Genomic DNA, 19,531 nt, shown 5'->3' with positions numbered 1-19,531 from the left:
TACGTCCAGACATGTTCCTCATTACTTAGTTTAATTGTTTTCTCTGTGGTAATTCCCTCTGCTGCCAGTAGAGGGAAGTATGGAGAGCACTGAGGCTGTGAATTCATGTTTTTTATTTAAATTGTGCATTATTTTTATAGTTCTTAATCATGAAACATATAAAGTCCAATAATAGCACAAATAATGAATAATATTTGCTGTTTAAAGCTGTATTATGTAACTTTTCTGGTGGGTGGGCGGTGTCATCTGCTTAGCTTCATGTAGTTTTTGCATTGCCTGGAAAGTTACACAATATAATCTACCATATTTTCTGGAGTATAAGTCGCAACAGCCAAAAAAAAAAGCATAATAATGAAGAAAAAAACATATATTTGACACATACTGTAAGTTGCATCTGAGTATAAGTCGCACCCCTGGACAAACTATGAAAAAAAATGCGATTTATAGTCCGGAAAATACGGTAAATATGTATCTGTATCCATGGAGACAATCAGGTCACGTCAATAGCCCAAATTACAAGTCAGATTTGTGGAGAAGCGAGCCCACTTAGTGTAAGAATTGCCATAAATCCATGTTATTTCCCAGTCTCAGTCTTTCTTCTTACATTACTCATAAATTGACATGCTTTTTGCACTTTGAACGGACCTTGCGCTTCTCTGATTGGTCCGTCCACCTGTCAGTCACGCCCATCGTAACCCGGGGCGACAATACCAGCTCCCGTATGTCTTTGTATAGAATATAAAACTCATGTTATCTTGGCCGGGGCATCGTAAAACCACGTGTCTTTCTTCTTACATTACTCATAAATTGACATGCTTTTTGCACTTTGAACGGACCTTGCGCTTCTCTGATTGGTCCGTCCACCTGTCAGTCACGCCCATCGTAACCCGGGGCGACAATACCAGCTCCCGTATGTCTTTGTATAGAATATAAAACTCATGTTATCTTGGCCGGGGCATCGTAAAACCACGTGTCTTTCTTCTTACATTACTCATAAATTGACATGCTTTTTGCACTTTGAACGGACCTTGCGCTTCTCTGATTGGTCCGTCCACCTGTCAGTCACGCCCATCGTAACCCGGGGCGACAATACCAAATACCAGCTCCCGTATGTCTTTGTATAGAATATAAAACTCGTGTTATCTTGGCCGGGGCATCGTAAAAACCACGTGTTTCTGTTTAAAATAACACAAATGCATGTCTCCAAAGCAATTTCAAGGCATTTGACGCTAACATCAACCACAGCCCATGGTGATGACTAAAGTGGTGTGAAGTGAGCCTAATAGTAACAAGCACATATCCATTTACACCGAGCTAAAGTCTGCCCTGACAATTGCACTGTTATTATTACACCATGCAATGCAGTTAAAGAGCATGCATTAGCCTTTTATATGGTGACACTTCTGCCTGACTGATGCAACCCTAACGACAATTTAAGGGCCTTTGAGTGCAGCGATAGCGAAGGAATAACGCCAGCCCGATGCGTCACTTAGCAAAGAAAGCCTATAGACGCCACCATTTTGTTTATACTACAGGGAGCGATAGGAAAATAGCAAATGCCGTTTTAATGATGTAACAGCGTGACTAAGAACACAGGGAGCATTTGCGCGCAGCCAGACGTCCAATCACGCGTCAGTCAAGCATTTTAATTATTCTGAACTTTAAATCTGCCATATGGTTTGTAACGTCGAGGAACACGCGGGGACAGATTGGCGTCTTTGGTTGTTCATATTATTGACATGCGTGCTAATTTAGCGCACATGTGTGGATGTTTGCGAGCGACGGAAATGTAAATAGGTTAGCGGGAAGACGCTCTGGCAAACGCGCTAATCAAAGCTGGTGTCGTTAGTAAGAATCGGTGAGAATCAAGTGAGTTGTGTGAGTTTAGATATGACGGCAAGCTGTTTTTGTGAAGATTTTGTGCGCGCGCCACATGCTAATTGACTAAAGTGGGACTATACCCAGTAAACTAAACTTGGACTAGATCGGTACTAAAACCAGAACTACAACAAAACGAAACCAAGTCTGCTTTAGGAGTAAAACCAAACCACCAAATAGAGCTGCTGAACTGGGCTGTACCTGGAGGGAAGGGCAGGGGGCGTGGTTTGGAGGTATAAGAAACAGTGTGATTGGTTTAACACGTATCCACGCTTCAAACTCCGCCCCTGCAGCCAGGTGTTTGTCATCAGAAACACCTGGCTGTAATCAGGGCAGTCATGAGTGATGTCACCAACTACACTTGTCTAACACTAAATGAAACCTGACAGTTGTGAGCGTTTAGCCGTGTCCTAATGTTGTTACCTCCTCAAAAAAACTAAAGAAATTATCCAAATGACTCTAGTGAAGGGATGTGGGATTTAAAAACAAAGTACAGCACTTCCTGTATCACCATATGACATCACAAGGTGGAACAGAGTGTTTTTTTTTTTTTCTGTTTGAGAGAAGAACTCAGCCTAAATATGCAGGTTTGTGTGTTAAACATGTGCGAATGAAACAAAACACAACTCCAGGTCTGTTTTTGATGAGGAAACATTAGGACATAGATCAGAAAATGGAGTAATATGGAGCTTTAAGGTACAGTTCAGTCATTTGAAATATTGTAACTTTTTAATCATTACTTAACTACACAATCCGACTTACTTGACGCCTGATGCCACTTTTTAGTTGATTGGATGAGCAGAAAAAAATGATTTAAACACACACTATTCAGCTGTTCTGGGGAGATCCTGAAGTGTTCCCAGTCCCTTTTTTGTGTAAACTCTTTTGTTGTGGATATTATAAGTCATGGTCACATTTTTATATCGCGCTTTTCCACCTTCAAGTCACTCAAAGCGCTTTACATCAAGGAACACACCCTTTTATTTCCCCGTGTTTCTCAGTTTCCTACTTTTTCTCAGTTTTAATCCATTTAAGAAGTTATTCCAAATTTTTTCCCGTGTATTTTTGCTCCTTAAGTTAGTTAGTAGTTAGTTCTGAATTCTTGCTAATTTTTTCAAGTATATTTTTCATTGTTTTGGTCCTAGTCGTTTTGGTTTCGCGCGCCAGAACCTTCAAATAGCATATTCCCATTCGCGCACGCTCGATTCAGCCGTGTACGCCGACACAACGAGGGCGGGCAAGGGTGGTTAAGCGTCTTACCCGAGGACACAACAACCGCGATTCAAACTGTGGGAACTAAATTCGAACCAGCCGACCTTCGAACGCTCTACCAACTGATCTATCGTCGATACACAAACACGTTCGTTGGTTCAAGACCCAACTCTAGCGAAACATTTAAACATCTGTGTAACAATAATGACGTTTACGGTTTGATAGTGACCTCGTCTTCGTTATAACGCAAACGTCTTTCCGTGATTTCTCTACAGAGGTCCGCTCAGAACCTCCAAACCAAACAACGGAGCAGTACAAGTCGCCCAATTACCAAACATCAAATGGCCTGCTCCTGCCGCTCGTGTTTGTTCCTCGTCACCTGAGCTCACCTCGCAGCGTCTCGGAGGAAGTGTTTTTTAGTGCTACAGAGAGAGAGAGCTGCTCCCAACGCTTCATAAGTGTTAGCGCGGCGCTCTGTTATGCATGGGCGCTTGTTTAGATTAAAACTTCAGAGCTTGACATTTATATGGCAGAGCATTTATTCTCACAGAACACAGCTGTTTTGGAGATGAAATTGTCTTAGAGGAAAGTTAACTTTTTTGGCGTCGCTGTTGGTTTATAAAATTGTAATGTGTAGCTGTGGCCTTGGCTTATATAGCGCACGATACAGCCACGGTTTTTACGCTTTTGTTTTGTGTTTTTGGGGCGAGACGCTTTACCGATGTTTCCTGTGTGTGAATGTATTTGCTCGACTTTTTGGTAGTAGAAGGTCGGCTGTAATTAAACGACAAAAACGACTGAATAATGAACCGTTTTGAAGCCATTTTGGATTTTCGGTTATTAGTGTGTTAATTCCAGATTCCCCCAATGATGCAATCCTTTCGATTTATCCAGGATTGATGCTGGTACAAATGTTTATTGTCTCTATATTTGTCAAAAAAAATCAATAACCCAGATGCTAATTAATGCTAATGCTACATAAACAATATATGTACATTTAAACAGAGAAGATACAGAGAAATAAATCACATAAATGGAACAGATTTAGATTTTTTTCTGAAAAGTTTTAGATCTACAACAGAAGGGACAAAGGGGTCTGTTGTCTTGGACCCCAGGGTCTTAGGGGCCCAGAATCGGACCCTCTTTCTATTTATTTGTATTAGAGTATTAGAGGGGGGCCCATGTGAGGCTTCTTGCCCCAGGCCCCCCGAATTTCTGTCAACGGGCCTGTCATCACATGTTTTTTTTGTTTTTTTTTAAGTTTACTAGTTTTTAAATTTTCAGTTCATATGGAAGACTTCACGTATATGATGCAAGATGTACAGAATTATGTAACAAAAAAGAAAAAGTGAAATAACTACTAAATGTTTTTATATTTTATTTTCAAATCCTCAGAGTATTCAGCAAACCCCTGGACTTTCTCTGAGCTTCATGATGAACGCTCTTGAGATGGTTTTCGTTCCACAGCTGTGTCAGGGTCAGGAAATGCCAAAAGTGCAAAGTTTTGAGTTTTGGCAAGGCAAGTTTATTTGTATAGCACAAATGGTACACAAAGTTATTCAAAGGGATTTACAGAATAAGAAAGACATTCCAGTCACAATACAACAAATCAAAATATAAATAATCACAAATAATGATCTTAAAATGAACATTAAAACAGAAGTGGCAGAATAAAACCCTTTCAGTCACATTCACAGATAAACACAACAGTTTGAGTCTGGATTTAAACATCGTCAAAGTCGAGGTCTGTCTCACATCTTCAGGAAGAATGTGAGAGCTGCACAAAACTGAAACACTGATTTTCCATGTTTAGTCCTGGTTTAGTCTCAGTTTAGTCCTGATTTAGTCCCGGTTTAGTCCTGGTTTAGTCCCGGTTTAGTCCTGATTTAGTCCCGGTTTAGTCCTAGTTTAGTCCAGGTTTAGTCCAGGTTTAGTCCAGGTTTAGTCCTGGTTTAGTCCTGGTTCAGCCCTGGTTTAGTCCTGGTTCAGTCCTGATTTAGTCCTGATTTAGTCCTGGTTTAGTCCTGGTTTAGTCCTAGTTTAGTCCAGGTTTAGTCCTGGTTTAGCCCTGGTTTAGTCCTAGTTTAGTCCTGGTTTAGTCCTGGTTTAGTCCTGATTTAGTCCTGGTTTAGTCCAGGTTTAGTCATACTTTAGTCCTGGTTTAGTCCTGGTTTAGTCCAGGTTTAGTCATACTTTAGTCCTGGTTTAGTCCTGATTTAGTCCTGGTTTAGTCCTGGTTTAGTCCTGATTTAGTCCAGGTTTAGTCATACTTTAGTCCTGGTTTAGTCCTGGTTCAGTCCTGATTTAGTCCTGGTTTAGTCCTGGTTTAGTCCTAGTTTAGTCCTAGTTTAGTACTAGTTTAGTACTAGTTTAGTCCTGGTTTAGTTCTGGCTTAGTCCTGGTTTAGTCCAGGTTTAGTCCAGGTTTAGTCCTAGTTTAGTCCTGATTTAGTCCTGATTTAGTCCTGGTTTAGTCCTGGTTTAGTCCTGGTTTAGTCCAGGTTTAGTCCTGGTTCAGTCCTGGTTTAGTCCTGACTCTGGGACCAGCAGGTCTTTTCTTGTTTCATTCCATATGTGTCATAATTTTGATGCTTTCAGTGAGAATTTCCAGTGTAATGAATCACGGAACTGAAGAAGAACTAAAACTAGAACTAGTATAAGCCCACATGAAAATAAAGAAACGATATTCGATATTCCATTGTCCATCGTTGTATCAAAGGCTTTTAATACTATCGAAACAGAAAAAACTCTATGGAATTAGCATCATGACAGCACTGGGTCGGCCATTTTCCCTTCCTTCACTGTCACGCCAAAGCTAATATCGTTGTCGCTTATATATTACTCGCCAACTTCACTTTCCCCTCGCAGGAGAATCAAATTTCACTCCTTTTCCCATCCCTTTAATAAAATGTAAAGCGACCACAGCTCCGCCCCGTCCGCTGCCAAATACACCCGTCTCCTCTTCATCATTTTCTCCTTGTCATTCTTCACTTTTTTTGAATTAAAACACACCCAACGGAATGACGGAACCTGGGCGTAGACAGCCGTCACAGCAGCGTTCGTGTCCGGTCCTCCGCGTCCCGGCGTCTCGGCATCTCAGCGTCTCGGCGTCTCTATTGTCGCGCGTCCTGTCAAAGCAAATGTTTTTCTGTTGTTGCAGCTTCGTCTGCTTTGCCTAATGGACTACCTGTCACAATAACGCCATTGTGCGTCCCTCCCCAAGATGGCCGCCCTTCATTTCCTGTTGTTATTCTCACGAGGTCTTCTTCCGTGCAACTTTCGATTATCTTTCCAGCGCTATTTGAAGCTAGCCCTGGCTTTGTGCGACGGTAAATAGAATTCAATACTCTATAAAATTGCCTTTTTTACATTGAAGAGAAATCTGCATCATTGGAAGTGGCTTTGAATGCAATCACGTAATGGTAAAGATGAAAATACGGCTAGCTGTCTTGCGCTACGCCATTATCATATGTATGGAAAAAAGTAGGTAAACAATATCAGAGCGTAGTTGCGGGTTCATTTTAAAGCTGCACATTTGAATAAAAATCAGATTGGACCTTGAAGAATATCTCGTGGTCTTTTCTCTGAGACGTACCACACGTTTTCAACAACACAATTATACTTTTGTTGATTTTGCAGAATCGGCTCGAGGAAAACGAATGGTTTGCGTGCACGTTCTTGAATTTCATGTCTTAATTTCAGACGGGGGGGGGGCTTCTGTGACTTGATGGGCGACGGTGGCTCAGTTGGTAGTGTTTGTCCGTAGATTTGAAGGTTGGTGGTTCAATTCCAATGCTCGTAATGAAAAAAAACAATAAAAAAACAACAAAAAACAACCATTTCTAGAGCGGACTGACTCACAGAATCCATAGTTTTTTACATGGAGATGAGCAGATGATACCACCAGGGCGAGGTACAGTTTAAATCTGTGGAGAGGCAAGCCCACTTCACTGTGAAAATTAAAAAATAATGCTTTTCAAGTTATTTTGTTAAGCAATAAAATCACCTGTAATTGACTAAATGCTATACTTTAGAACTTTTGCGCGTTAGTAGCTCATTTGGTCGAGTGTTTGTCCACGGATCTGAAGGTTGACGGTTCAAATCCCACCCTAATAATAAAAAATAAAACAAAACTCATTGGTAGAGCAGTCCGCTGACCCACAGGACCTGCGCTACTCACATCAGGGGTCTCAAACTCAGATTATCTGGGGTATTCCACAAAAAAAGCTTTGTTAAAATGTTCTCAAATGTAATCGCTGTTTTCAACATACATGAGGAAATACGGCAATTCTTGTGGATTTTATGGATATACATCGTTATTTGTTGAATCTTTTGTGACAGGAGTAGAGAGCAGAACCTTCTACACGCAACATGGTAACGCCACACTAACATTAAACATTCAAATTGTCCTGCGGGCCACAAAATATCATCTCGCGGGCCAGAATTTGCCCCCGGGCCATGAGTTTGAGACTCCTGATTTACATGGATGACACCACCAGGTCGAAGTACAGGTAAAAACTGCTTTTCAAGGTATTTTTTGCGCAATAAAACACTCACACTTTGGAGCTTTGTGGCGACGGTAGCTCAGTAAAGTGTTTGTCCACTGATTTGAAGGTTGGCGGTTTGAATCTCGCTGTCGAATTCCAGCTTTCTCAGATGAATGCTGTCGTTCTGCTGTGGTTCCTCGATGTAAAGTGCATTTAAGGTTGAAAAGTACTATATGTGACTCACTGTTTTGTAAAGAAATATGCTCCACAAATGTTGAACCTCATTACGTGTTTGGGATTGGCTCCATAAACTTCCCGTATTAATCTTGCGGTTTAAAATTCTTTCACGTGACACCAGTTCCATCTTCTAAAAAAAACAAATGCGTGCTGATATAAGTTAAATTTTGTGCTAGTTTTTGTTTCATATGGATAGGCAATAACAAAAATGAACAACAAAACAAGTCAACAAATTGGCCAGAAGTTGACTTTGGAATTGGTGGTTTTATTTTGTTTCCCTGGATTTGACAAGTTCATTATTTTATTACATTTTTGGTCATTTTGCGCGTAAAAACATGCAAAACTAGCTCATTCTAAACAGTTTGCAGTGGTCCAAACTTACTCCTCACTTACGTTAACCATTCAGAACATCATAATTATTCACCTCAATGAGTTTATCGGCACTTTTCCGAGGCTTTCTTTTTGTCTTTCTTTCTGCATTTGTCAGGGACCGTGTACAAATCCATTAATCTTACAAAAGAAAAGATGTTTTGTACCAGATTTAGCTCCTGCTGGTTTCCATCTGCAGTCCCTGAGCAAGTGAACACATAAAAAATACACATGTCATTACAATTACATTATAAGACTCAGTTAAACTTTAACATCTTTAGCCGTAAAACACAGTAATATGCCAACATTTCCAGTACAGTATGTTTCCTACAGTCCACACGCACATTAAAAAACATTATGTCCAAGTTTTTAATGTGATTTCAGAACAGTACAAAATCGATAAAATGGGCTTTTTCAGATTTCTTGGAAAATTATTAAGATCTACAGAGAACTTCAGACTGTCTGGAGCTGATTCAACCGTCCGATGGTCTGAAAAGAAAAGGCAGAGGATTTACTTTTGAATATATTTCTTTGATTGGAATACAGACTGAAATTGTCCAAACTGAGCTTTTTTTGTATTTACTTCGGATATTACAGAGGTGACAGCAACGTAACGATGTTTTTGATCATCTTTACTGCCCGATTATCGATGGATCTGATGGATTTGACATGACGTTTCTTTATGATGATCGTTATGTCCAAGTTTACACCGTGAATACACAAAAGTGATCGATATCGGCACAGTTTGAAATGTGCTTTTTCAGATTTCTACTAAAACTTTGAAGCTCTACGGACAATTTCAGACTGTCTAGAAGCTCAGTTTTGATATAATGGTAAACGTAACAACAACAACTAGCATGCTAATCGATATGCTTGGTTATTTTAAATGTGCTTTTTCAAATTTCTAGTAAAATTCTGAGGATCTATGAACAGTTTCAGGCAGTTTGGAAGCTCCGTTTTTGTCTGTAATGGTAAAACTAACGACAACTAGCATGCTAATCGACACTTTTGACTACTTCAAATGTGCTTTTTCAAATTTATAGTCAAATTATGAAGCTCTACAGATAATTTTAAACTGTCCGGAGGCTCAGTTTTGCTGTAACGGTAAACTTAAAGACAACTAGCATGCTAATTGACACACTTAAATATTTCAAATGTGCTTTTTCAAATTTCTTGTAAAATTTTGACGCTCTACGGTCCGTCTGGAAGCTCAGGTTTAATATAATGGTAAACCACCAACAACAACAACAACTAGCATGCTAATCGACATGGCGTCATGATTTCAAATGTGCTATTTCAAATTTAAAATGATTAAGATCTACACAATTTCAGACTGTCTGGAAGGCCAGTTTTGCTGTTATGGTTAACCTAACAACAACTAGCATGCTAATCATCACATTTGATTATTTTGAATGCGCTTTTTCAAATTTCTAGTAAAATTCTGAAGCTCTACGGACAATTTCAGACTGTCTGGAAGCTCGGGTTTAATGTAATGGTAAAACTAACGACAACTAGCATGCTAATCGACACTTTTGACTACTTTAAATGTGCTTTTTCAAATTTCTAGTAAAATTCTGAAGCTCTACGGACAATTTCAGACTGTCTGGAAGCTCAGTTTTGATGTAATGGAAAACCAACAACAACAACAACTAGCATGCTAACGTGCACCTCCTGATAACCGGACAGTAAAACGCTTTATAAGGGCACGCGTCGTCCATATATTGACACGTTTTGACCTCAGAATGTGCTCATCTGTCCGGGAGTTTACTGCCGCTGCCGTGTGACTGTTTTGTTTTAAAAGTTTGATTTGATGATCACGTTGAACTTCGCCGGCGCCAGTGCGGTGTTTGTTGAGGCTAAAACTGTTGAATTTGATTTGACAAGAATATGCTTTTGTGGGTCCTGTGCAGGTTTTTTTTTTGTCATTCTACTCTCCAGAACAGTGGCAATTTCCCCGAGACAATAAGGCAGAGAATGAGAGATGACATGGAACAAAGAGACCTGAGCCGAGGTCACTCTGCCTCCACAGCTCCACCAACTTTAGCTCCATCCACTTTCATCATGTTTCTGCTGCTCTTGTACTTTTATACTACAACGTACAACATGTGCAGTTGGGCTGGAAGTAGTAGTACTAAGAGCTTTTGTAGAAGCAGTAGTAGTAGGTAGTATTTAATGGCTCTAGTAGTAGTAGTAGTAGTAGTAGTAGTAGTAGTAGTCGTTGTTGTGGTAATTATTGTAATAGTAGCTGTTGTAGATGAAGCAGTTGTAAAAGTAGTAGTGGTAGTGGTCAGTGGTTAGTACTACTATTACTGCGTTACTAGTAGTGGTGGTGTTAGTGGCGGTAGTTGTAGGAGTTCTTGTTGAAGTAGTTGTAGTAGTACTAATAATAGTAGTAGTAGTAGTAGTAGCAGTAGAAGAGGAGTAGTGGTAGTTGTAGTAGTAGTAGAAGGAGGATTAGTGGTAGTAATACTAGTAGTAGGAGTAGTAGTAGTAGTGGAAGGAGTAGTAGTAGTAGTAGTAGTAGTAGAAGGAGGATTAGTGGTAGTAATACTAGTAGTAGGAGTAGTAGTAGTAGTAGAAGGAGTAGTAGTAGTAGTAGTAGTAGAAGGAGGATTAGTGGTAGTAATACTAGTAGTAGGAGTAGTAGTAGTAGTAGAAGGAGTAGTAGTAGTAGTAGTAGTAGAAGGAGTAGTAGTAGTAGTAGTAGTAGTAGTAGTAGTAGTAGTAGTAGTAGTAGTAGTAGTAGTAGTAGTAGTAGTAGTAGTAGTAGTAGTAGTAGTAGGAGGAGGAGGAGGAGGAGGAGGAGGAGGAGGAGGAGGAGGAGGAGGAGGAGGAGGAGTAGTGGTAGTAGTAGTAATAGGAGGAGGAGCAGTAGTAGTAAAAGGAGTAGTAGTAGGAGGAGGATTAGTGGTAGAAGGAGTAGTAGTAGTAGTAGTAGTAGTAGAAGAGGAGTAGTGGTAGTAGTAGGAGGAGCAGTGGTAGTTGTAGTAGTAGTAGAAGGAGGATTAGTGGTAGTAGTAGTAGTAATAGGAGGAGGAGCAGTAGTAGTAAAAGGAGTAGTAGTAGGAGGAGGATTAGTGGTAGAAGGAGTATTAGTAGTAGTAGTTGGAGTAGTACTAGTAATAATAGCAGTGGTGATATTAGTAGCAGTTGTAGTTGATGTAGTAGTAGTAGTAGTTTTATTTTAGTCTTTTTTTTTTTTTTTTTTTTACAAAGAAAACAAACCACCCACATAAAACCCCCATGCACAATACATATGAGCACTACTACTACTACTTCTGATACTTCACTGGCCTAATATACTACGTAGAACCACTGACTCCCGTTGTTACTAAACTTTTCCTCTGTGTAATCCCTCACTTCTGGCCCATTGTTTGTTTCCAAAAATCGATTTCCAGTTGAATAATTCTCCGTTTTACCGTCGTTGGAACACCATTTTTATTTATTTACTTTTCTTCCACGTTTGTATTTTTCACAATGACTCAGGGTTAAATCAGGCAATTGGATTCTGCCAGCAGCTCTTTTTTTTGTGCTAATAATATGTTTTTAAACTCGGATGATAGGAGGTCATTTGAATTCCAGTGTAGAGGATTTGTGGGTGCACTAGGGGGGCCAAGGTAACAGCTCTCATAACAAGGACAGCTTACCATAATGCGCTATTGTGATGTCTGACACTAGGGGGCGTGCTCCTGGGCCTCATTAGCATCCGCCCCCTCGGGTTTGCGTGTAATATAAATCCAATACGTTGCGTTTGATAGGGGCAGGTGCTACACGGGTTAGCATTGTCTTCAAACGCCCCGACCAGCCGTGCATTATGGGTTATTAGGTTTTTTTTAGAATGAAACGGTGTGTGTTTGTCAAAGGGTTTAGCCGTTCTGTTAGCATTAGCATGTTTTAAGTAATGTTGATAAAACACAAAAGGAGAAGGACTTAATTATTAGACATATTTAAAGGCGCAGTACACTGGAAAAAGTCATGTTTTGAACCAATCTAAATGTTTAAAAATATATATACTTTAACACATTAGTTTTCACCAAAACAATTTTTATGTGTTATAAGTTAAATGCAGTATTTTTACTTTGACACAGTACAGTATTTACTTTGACCCAATACTGTATTTTACTTCGACTCAATGGGTTATTTTTTTTCTTTGACCCAATGAGGGTTTGTTTTTTTTTAACTTTAGCCCAGTGCAGTATTTTTTTTATTTTATTTTGATACAGTGCAGTGTTTTTTTTGTTTTGTTTTGTTTTTTACTTTGACCCAGTGCAGTATTTAAACTTTGAGCCCATGCAGTATTTTAACTTTGACCCAATGCAGTATTTTAACTTTGACCCACTGCAGTATTTAAACCTTGACCCAATGCAGTATTTTAACTTTGACCCAGTGCAGTATTTTAACTTTGACCCAATGCAGTATTTTAACTTTGACCCACTGCAGTATTTAAACCTTGACCCAGTGCAGTATTTAAACTTTGAGCCCATGCAGTATTTTAACTTTGACCCAATGCAGTATTTTAACTTTGACCCACTGCAGTATTTAAACCTTGACCCAGTGCAGTATTTAAACTTTGAGCCCATGCAGTATTTTAACTTTCACCCAGTGCAGTATTTTACTTTGACCTAATGCAGTATTTTACTATAAGCCAATGCAATGTTTTTACGTTTACCCAATACAATATTTAACTTTGGGTCAATGTAGTATTTTAGTTTTTTTTTTACTTTGACCCAATATAGTATTTTACATGCAGTATTCAACTCTGGGTCAATGTAATATTTATTTATTTTTATTTTGACCCAATGCAGTATTTTACTTTGAATCAATGAAGTATTTAACTGACCGAATGCAGTATTTATTAATTTTTTTACATTGACCCAGTAGTATTGCAGTATTTTACTTTTCCCATTTACATTTGTGATATAACTGAATCCACAAACAATACTGTATGGCAATATTAGTATTTTATTTGCAACAAGATATATAAGGTAATAATTCAGAATGTACTTATTCACTTATTATCGTGTGAAAAAGTGAAGACAAAGCTGAAAAAAAGGTTTGATTACTTTTTAGTGAGCTGGGGGGGTTTCCATTTGAAGTTTGACGTTAAGCCAGTCGATCTATTTCTTCTGTCGGAGTGACTCTTGGATGGAGAGTTGAGGTTGTGATGAGGCGGCGGAAGGATATTTCACCGCTCAAGTTCTGATATAGAGGTGGTAATAAAAAAAGATGGAGGAATCTATGAGTAGTGATGAGTTTTGCATCAGTTCTGACATTTAACGCTATTGAAAGGTAGCATTTGCGGCGCTCTTGTTAGCCCGCGTAACAAACGACCAGATTAGCAAATGAAACAGACGCGCATCCATCTCGCATTGTACCATCAAAACACATTTCACTCCCATGTCCAATAAGTAGCAACATTAGCGCTCCTAGCTCCAGTCAAAACCCATTTAGCTAGCTCTTTAGACGTATCTTTTCCGCATGGCAAAGTTCGGAGACGTCAACGTGCTACGACTCGCGATGCTACGCTACAAATGATCAGAGCAACTCCAGTCGTTTCAATTAAACTTCCAAAACAACACACGAAATACCGCTTTTCAATTTCCCCGTCTCCGTAAATACCTTTTGAAGTGTTGCGACGTGCACTTAAGGGATCAGAAGATGTCTTAAGCGCTAACGTTAACGGCGAGACAAGTGTGTAACGGGTCTATGTGTTGTTGTTTTTTTTCTTTCATTCGCAGAAAAAGCCAGCAGTTGGAGCCGTCGGAGCAGTACATCCTGAGTCGATTAGAAGGAGGAAGGAGCATGCTAACCATCAGGAATATTCGACAATCGGACGGGGGGACCTACTCATGCCGGGCGACGAATAAAGCCGGCGTCCAGGAGAGGGAGCTGTTTCTAAAAGTGTTCGGTAAGACGATTTTTTTTTTAAACGTGAAGACATTATGTTTATAAAGTGAATACAAAAAAAGAACCGACAATATCTGTTTAATCTCTTGTCTTTATGTGAACACCCAAACCTCCACCTACGAATTTGTCGAAATTAAAATCAGTTTATTTTTTTATTGCGTCAAAATCCGCCGTGTTTGTTGTTAGCTAGAAAATTGGCAACGAGATGGATTAGCCAAAAGAGGATTTAAAAAGGCTGTATTCAATTTTTATGGGGTGTTAACTGCTAACACATAACGTATTGCGATCACAGTGTTACCTTTTATCGTTGCTCCCCGCGCTAAGTCACTCTCCCTTCAGAGCACTACTACAACACGACCGTTGCGCTGATGAAACTACGGCACATCGCATCAGGTTTGTCAATTTGTAGTGTATATTTTAGTGTCATGCTCTTTTATATTTATGTAGAACGGCCGTGCGGGAGCTTCCTGGTTGCGCAACGTTGTGGGCGGAGCTTTGTACAAGAGGTGTGAGCTCGTACTACTAATTACTTATAGTGAGGGGTCGTGTAGTGCCCGGGAGAGATTGCTAGATTACATTTTTTTTGACGAGGGAGCGGTATAACATGGTAGAAAACGGTTCATCGCTATTTCGCAGATCTTTTCGTGTAATTTTGCAGTTGTTGTTTTTTTTTTTAGAGTATAAACGTGCATTGTGTTACTACTAAATCGGGTTATTTTTAGAACGTGACCCCCGTGATAAACGAGGGGCCGCTGTATAAGTGAACAAAAGACCCATTATGTAACACCGTTATTACACTGATGTTAGCATCTCATAATCTCTGTTGTTTTGACATAAGGCTAACGTAGAATTCTTGATGAAGCAACCCCGATTTCTAGGAACTATGGCTTCTTCCTCATATTCAAAACAAAAAACACAAAAGAAAAAGGCCTTAATTATTTGACATATTTAAAGGCGCTGTACACTGGAAAAAGTCCTATTTTGAACCAATCTAAATTAAAAAAAAAATAATTAACTCTAGTTTTCACCAAACCACTTTTTATGTGTTATAAGTCAAATGCAGTATTTTTACTTTGATCCAATGCATTTTTTTTTATTTTTTTTTTACTTTGGCCCAATGTAGTATTTTTTTTCTTTTGACACAATGCAGTGCTTTTTTAATTTTTATTTGTATATATATATTTTTTTTACTTTGTGTCCCTGCAGTATTTTAACTTTTACCCAATGTATTTTACTCTGAGTCAATGCAGTATTTAACTTTAATTTAATGCAGTGTTGTTTTTTTTACTTTGACCCAATGCCGTATTTTAACTTTCACCCAGTGCAGTATTTAACTTTGTGTCAATGCAGTATTTAACTTTAATTTAATGCTGCATTTTTTTATTTTTTTTTTACTTTGACCCAACGCAGTATTTTACTTAAATCAATTTCAGTATTTTACTTTGATTCAATGCAGTATTTAACTTTAACTGAATGCAGTGTTAAATATTGATCAAGTACAGTATTTTTTTTAATTTTATTTTGATAGAATGCAGTATTTTACTTTGACCCAGTGTAATATTTGACTTTGCCCATTTACATTTGTGTCATAAATCCGTGAACAGTATTACATCTCATTATCTCCGTTGTTTTGACATAAGGCTAACGTAGAATTCTTGATGAAGCAGCCCCCGTTTTCCCGGAACTATGGCTTCTTCTTTGGATTTAATTACATTACAAAGCTGCGATATACGTCTCCAAGTAGCTCTGAGATGTGGAGAAATAACGTGCGAGGCGACTGGGAGAATGGCCTTTTAAAGTAGCCCTTTATTCTACAGTTATTTTGATTTTCCAGGTCCATTGATAAAAATCTATATTTGAACAGTGTACGCTTGTGGGAATCCTTGGCCTTTACACATAAGCTCTCTTTATACTGGGATTTTTCTCTTTATGAAAAATTCAATTGTGTGAGCGTATGAAGTAAGCTCAAAGACGAACCGCTACGTTAACATATTAATTGAAATAGTATTGAATTGATTTTTTTTCTTATCTTGACTGGAGTGTGCTTTTAAACAAGGAAATAATTGGAAAGAAGCAACGAGGAGGTAGCGGCGTTTCCAAATACACTTTTATCTTCTGGACACGTCGTTCAAGGAGCTTTTAAACTTCAAATACAGAGCCAATTTTGATAAACGTTTTTTAGATCATTTGTATTTATGCAGTGGTGGAAGGTTATGAAGTACAAGCTGTAAATACTGCACTGAAGTAGAATTTTTAGGTATCTATACTTAATTTCACTTCACTACGTTTGAGAGCAGTATCTGTACTTTCGACTTTACTACGTTTTTTGGACAGGACTGAAAAGTAAAAAGTACTTTTCATGTGATTTGAGAGGTTATTTTTACCATGTTCATTGTGATATTTGGACCAAAGTTTTCAAGTTCAATGTTCAAGTTTGAGCGAACAAATAATTACGCAAAATTTATTAGAAAAAATAAAAAAAGGATTCATTGTGGCTGTCATTTTTAATTAATATCGCTACTTTTAATAAGACTTTTGTGAAATACTTTAACTTTTTACTCTTTAAGTACATTTTTAAACAGGTACTTTAATACTTTTACATACTTTTAAGTAGATTTTAGATTTCATGTGGTTTTTACCTGTGCTGCCATCTGTACTTTTACTTACAAAATTGAGTACTTCATCCATCACTATATTTACGTAACTAGTTAGAGCTAAAGTACACTCTAACTTTTTGGGAATGTCAGGATTCCATGGAAATAGAAAGTTAAAACCATACTTTGGAACATTCACCATGGAGCAAGTTAAGTTTTATGCCATAATGTGAAAGATTATAGCCAAAGGAATAACATTTCCCCCTCCAGACTGGGTACGAGTCAGGTTTGTGGAGATATGGAACCGCTAAAAGTAAAGACGCATGTTTTTCACCACAGTAAAGACCAAAAAATGAAAATAAACATGCTTTTCGTTGAGTAATTTTTTTGCTAAAAAGTTACATACTGTGGAACACCATAGACCGTTTATATAAATGGATATAGCTAACCTGCTAGCCGCCGCGTTCCAAACAGGAAGTTAGCATGGACGCGCTTCAATTCACTTTCTATTGAAAAACGGTTGTTACTTTCTCTGTACCTGCTGCTGTCAGACTCATTACTTTGGTCTTAAAATGTTCGTATTAACCCGCTCGACATGATTCTGGTATTTTCATTTCGCTTTTGTGTCAATAAATCAAGATATGAACATTAATAACAGACAAATCAGGCGTTTCTTTTGCTTTCGCTAGCGGTAGCAACAGCGGGCAGGAAGGGGTGTTACTTTCAACATCCTCGCTCTGGATTGACTCTTTGGTTGCTATGATACTCGTGGTCAGAAGTCCAAATATGAAACTCGGCTCCAAATTAGCCGCTATAACTGCTAGCCTCGATGAGCTTCATTTGACTGGGGTGACGTCACACTCACTTAGTCCACTTCTTTAAACTTTCAAATTTGTTTATAAATCATGAATACTTCAGCGATTGTCTGTTCATCTTTTACGCCATCGCTGAAGAATAAACCCCCGAGTTGCCTGATTAAACGAGTGCGTCAATGCATTTTTTGAGGTGGCGCCCATCCGTTTTCCACGCGTTATAACTACACCAGATAAATACTCTCAATATGCTAACATAGGGATAGCAGTAGATCATTAACATGCATTAAACGGCTAAGTGTGCCATGACACGCCGAGGTCAAAGTTCAAATGGACACTTTTATAGCCCCGGCTTCAATCACCGCAATTATCTGCAAGGGAGATAATGGCCGCCGCTCCCCTCCGCCAAAGGCCTTCATCATTTTTACTGAAAAATTAAAATGTTTTATACTCTCTTGACCCTCGTCCAACCGGCCTCGCCATGGCAACAGGGAGACTCAGCCACTCTCTGCCCACAGCAATATGGCAGCGTTCGGCTTTTTGTTTCAGTCTTTTCAAATTCTCTCGCCTAAAATAGATATAAAATTTTTTATTGTTTTCAGCGCGCAAAAATAGGACAAAACAAGGACTTTGCACGAGAATATAGTTGCTGTTTATGTCACCAGAGTTACTCAATTTATGGTTTGTTAATTTTAATTTAGTCCGAAACGTAACGATCATTGAGATACTGGAAACTTCCTAGAAATCTCGTGCCACGCCCATTTTTTGTCGTCTACGCAATTGGCCGGCCTTGTCTGAGGTCTACAAAGAATTTCTGTAGTTCTCTAACATGGAGATGAGCAATTTCACCAGGTTATGGGTTAGATCTCTTGAGAGGCGAGCCGGTTCACTGTAAAAATGTATGTTTTTTAAGGCAACAAAAAACACTCGCAATTGAAGAAATATGAGTCGGTTTTGTTTAATGCCATAATGTGAACCATTCCAGGTAAACAGTTTATCTCCAGTGGACCTCTATCAGTAAAGTTACACAGTGCTTCATCTCTTCACAGATCTGACTTGTAACTTAGCCTGGTGGCGTCATGTTCTTTCCTCCATGGAGATCATTTTAATGACATACCGTGGAACGCCATAGATTGTATGTATAAATGGACATAGCTAATGTCTATCTACATGATCCTGGTGTTTTTATTTCACTTTTGTGTCCGTAAATCAAGATATGAACATTAATAAGCGTTGCTAATTGCCCGCTCCATGCTAAACCAACAATGCTAGCAGTGAGGAGCATTATCTTCAACAGCGTCGTTCCGGATTGGCTCTTTGGTTGCTACGATACACACGGTTAGAATCAAGACTGTGTTAAATCCAACAAACAGCTCTATACTGACATGTTGCTAACGTCTTTTTTTCGTTCATAATTCATATTTGAGGGTCAAACTTTAGTACAAAATACTTTCAGATACATTTTCAGAATGAGATTTTTCTTTGGTATTTTAAAATGTTGAGTTTATTGGCAAATTAATTAAAAAATGTTGTCAATGTCAAACGTTATGAATGAAAGAACTAACCTCAACAAAGCAGTCATAGTGATAGCAGTAGTAGCAGCTGTACCAGTAGAAGTAGCAGTACTAACAGTAGTAGTAATAGTAGCCTTAGTAGTGATAGAAGTAGCAGTAGTACCCTTAGTAGAAGCAATAGTAATAGTAGCCTTAGTAGTAGCAGTAGTAGTATTAGGAGTAGTAGTAGCAGTAGCAGTAGTAGTAGTAGCCTTAGCAGCAGCAGTAGTAGTAGTAATAGTAGTAGCAGTAGTAGTAGTAGTAGTAGTAGTAGCCTTAGCAGTAGTAGTAGCAGTACTTAGAAGTAGTAGTAGTAGTAGCCTTAGCAGTGGTAGTAGTAGTAGTAGCAGTACTAGTAGTAGTAGTAGTAGCCTTAGCAGTAATAGTTGTAGTAGTAGTAGTAGGAGTAGCTGTAGTAGAAATAGTAGTAATAGTAGCGATAGTAGTAGTAGCCTTAGCAGTAGTATTAGTATCCTTAGTAGT

At 38.7% G+C, this 19,531-nt stretch overlaps 1 protein-coding gene across 4 annotated transcripts in view; it reads left to right on the top strand.

The window, feature by feature from the left end:
• LOC117384024 (neural cell adhesion molecule 2-like) overlaps positions 1-19,531 on the top strand; it is a 509,480-nt gene that overhangs the window by 390,090 nt on the left and 99,859 nt on the right. For all 4 annotated transcript variants that reach the window (XM_033981298.2, XM_033981291.2, XM_055228525.1 and 1 more), the window contains exon 7: positions 13,921-14,090. In XM_033981298.2, the coding sequence (XP_033837189.1) occupies positions 13,921-14,090 (170 nt within the window). The remainder of the gene's footprint in view (positions 1-13,920; positions 14,091-19,531) is intronic.

This window comes from Periophthalmus magnuspinnatus, chromosome 2, assembly GCF_009829125.3.
Source record: "Periophthalmus magnuspinnatus isolate fPerMag1 chromosome 2, fPerMag1.2.pri, whole genome shotgun sequence".
NCBI lineage: Eukaryota > Metazoa > Chordata > Actinopteri > Gobiiformes > Gobiidae > Periophthalmus > Periophthalmus magnuspinnatus.
This window is presented reverse-complemented; position numbering and strand designations above follow the sequence as displayed.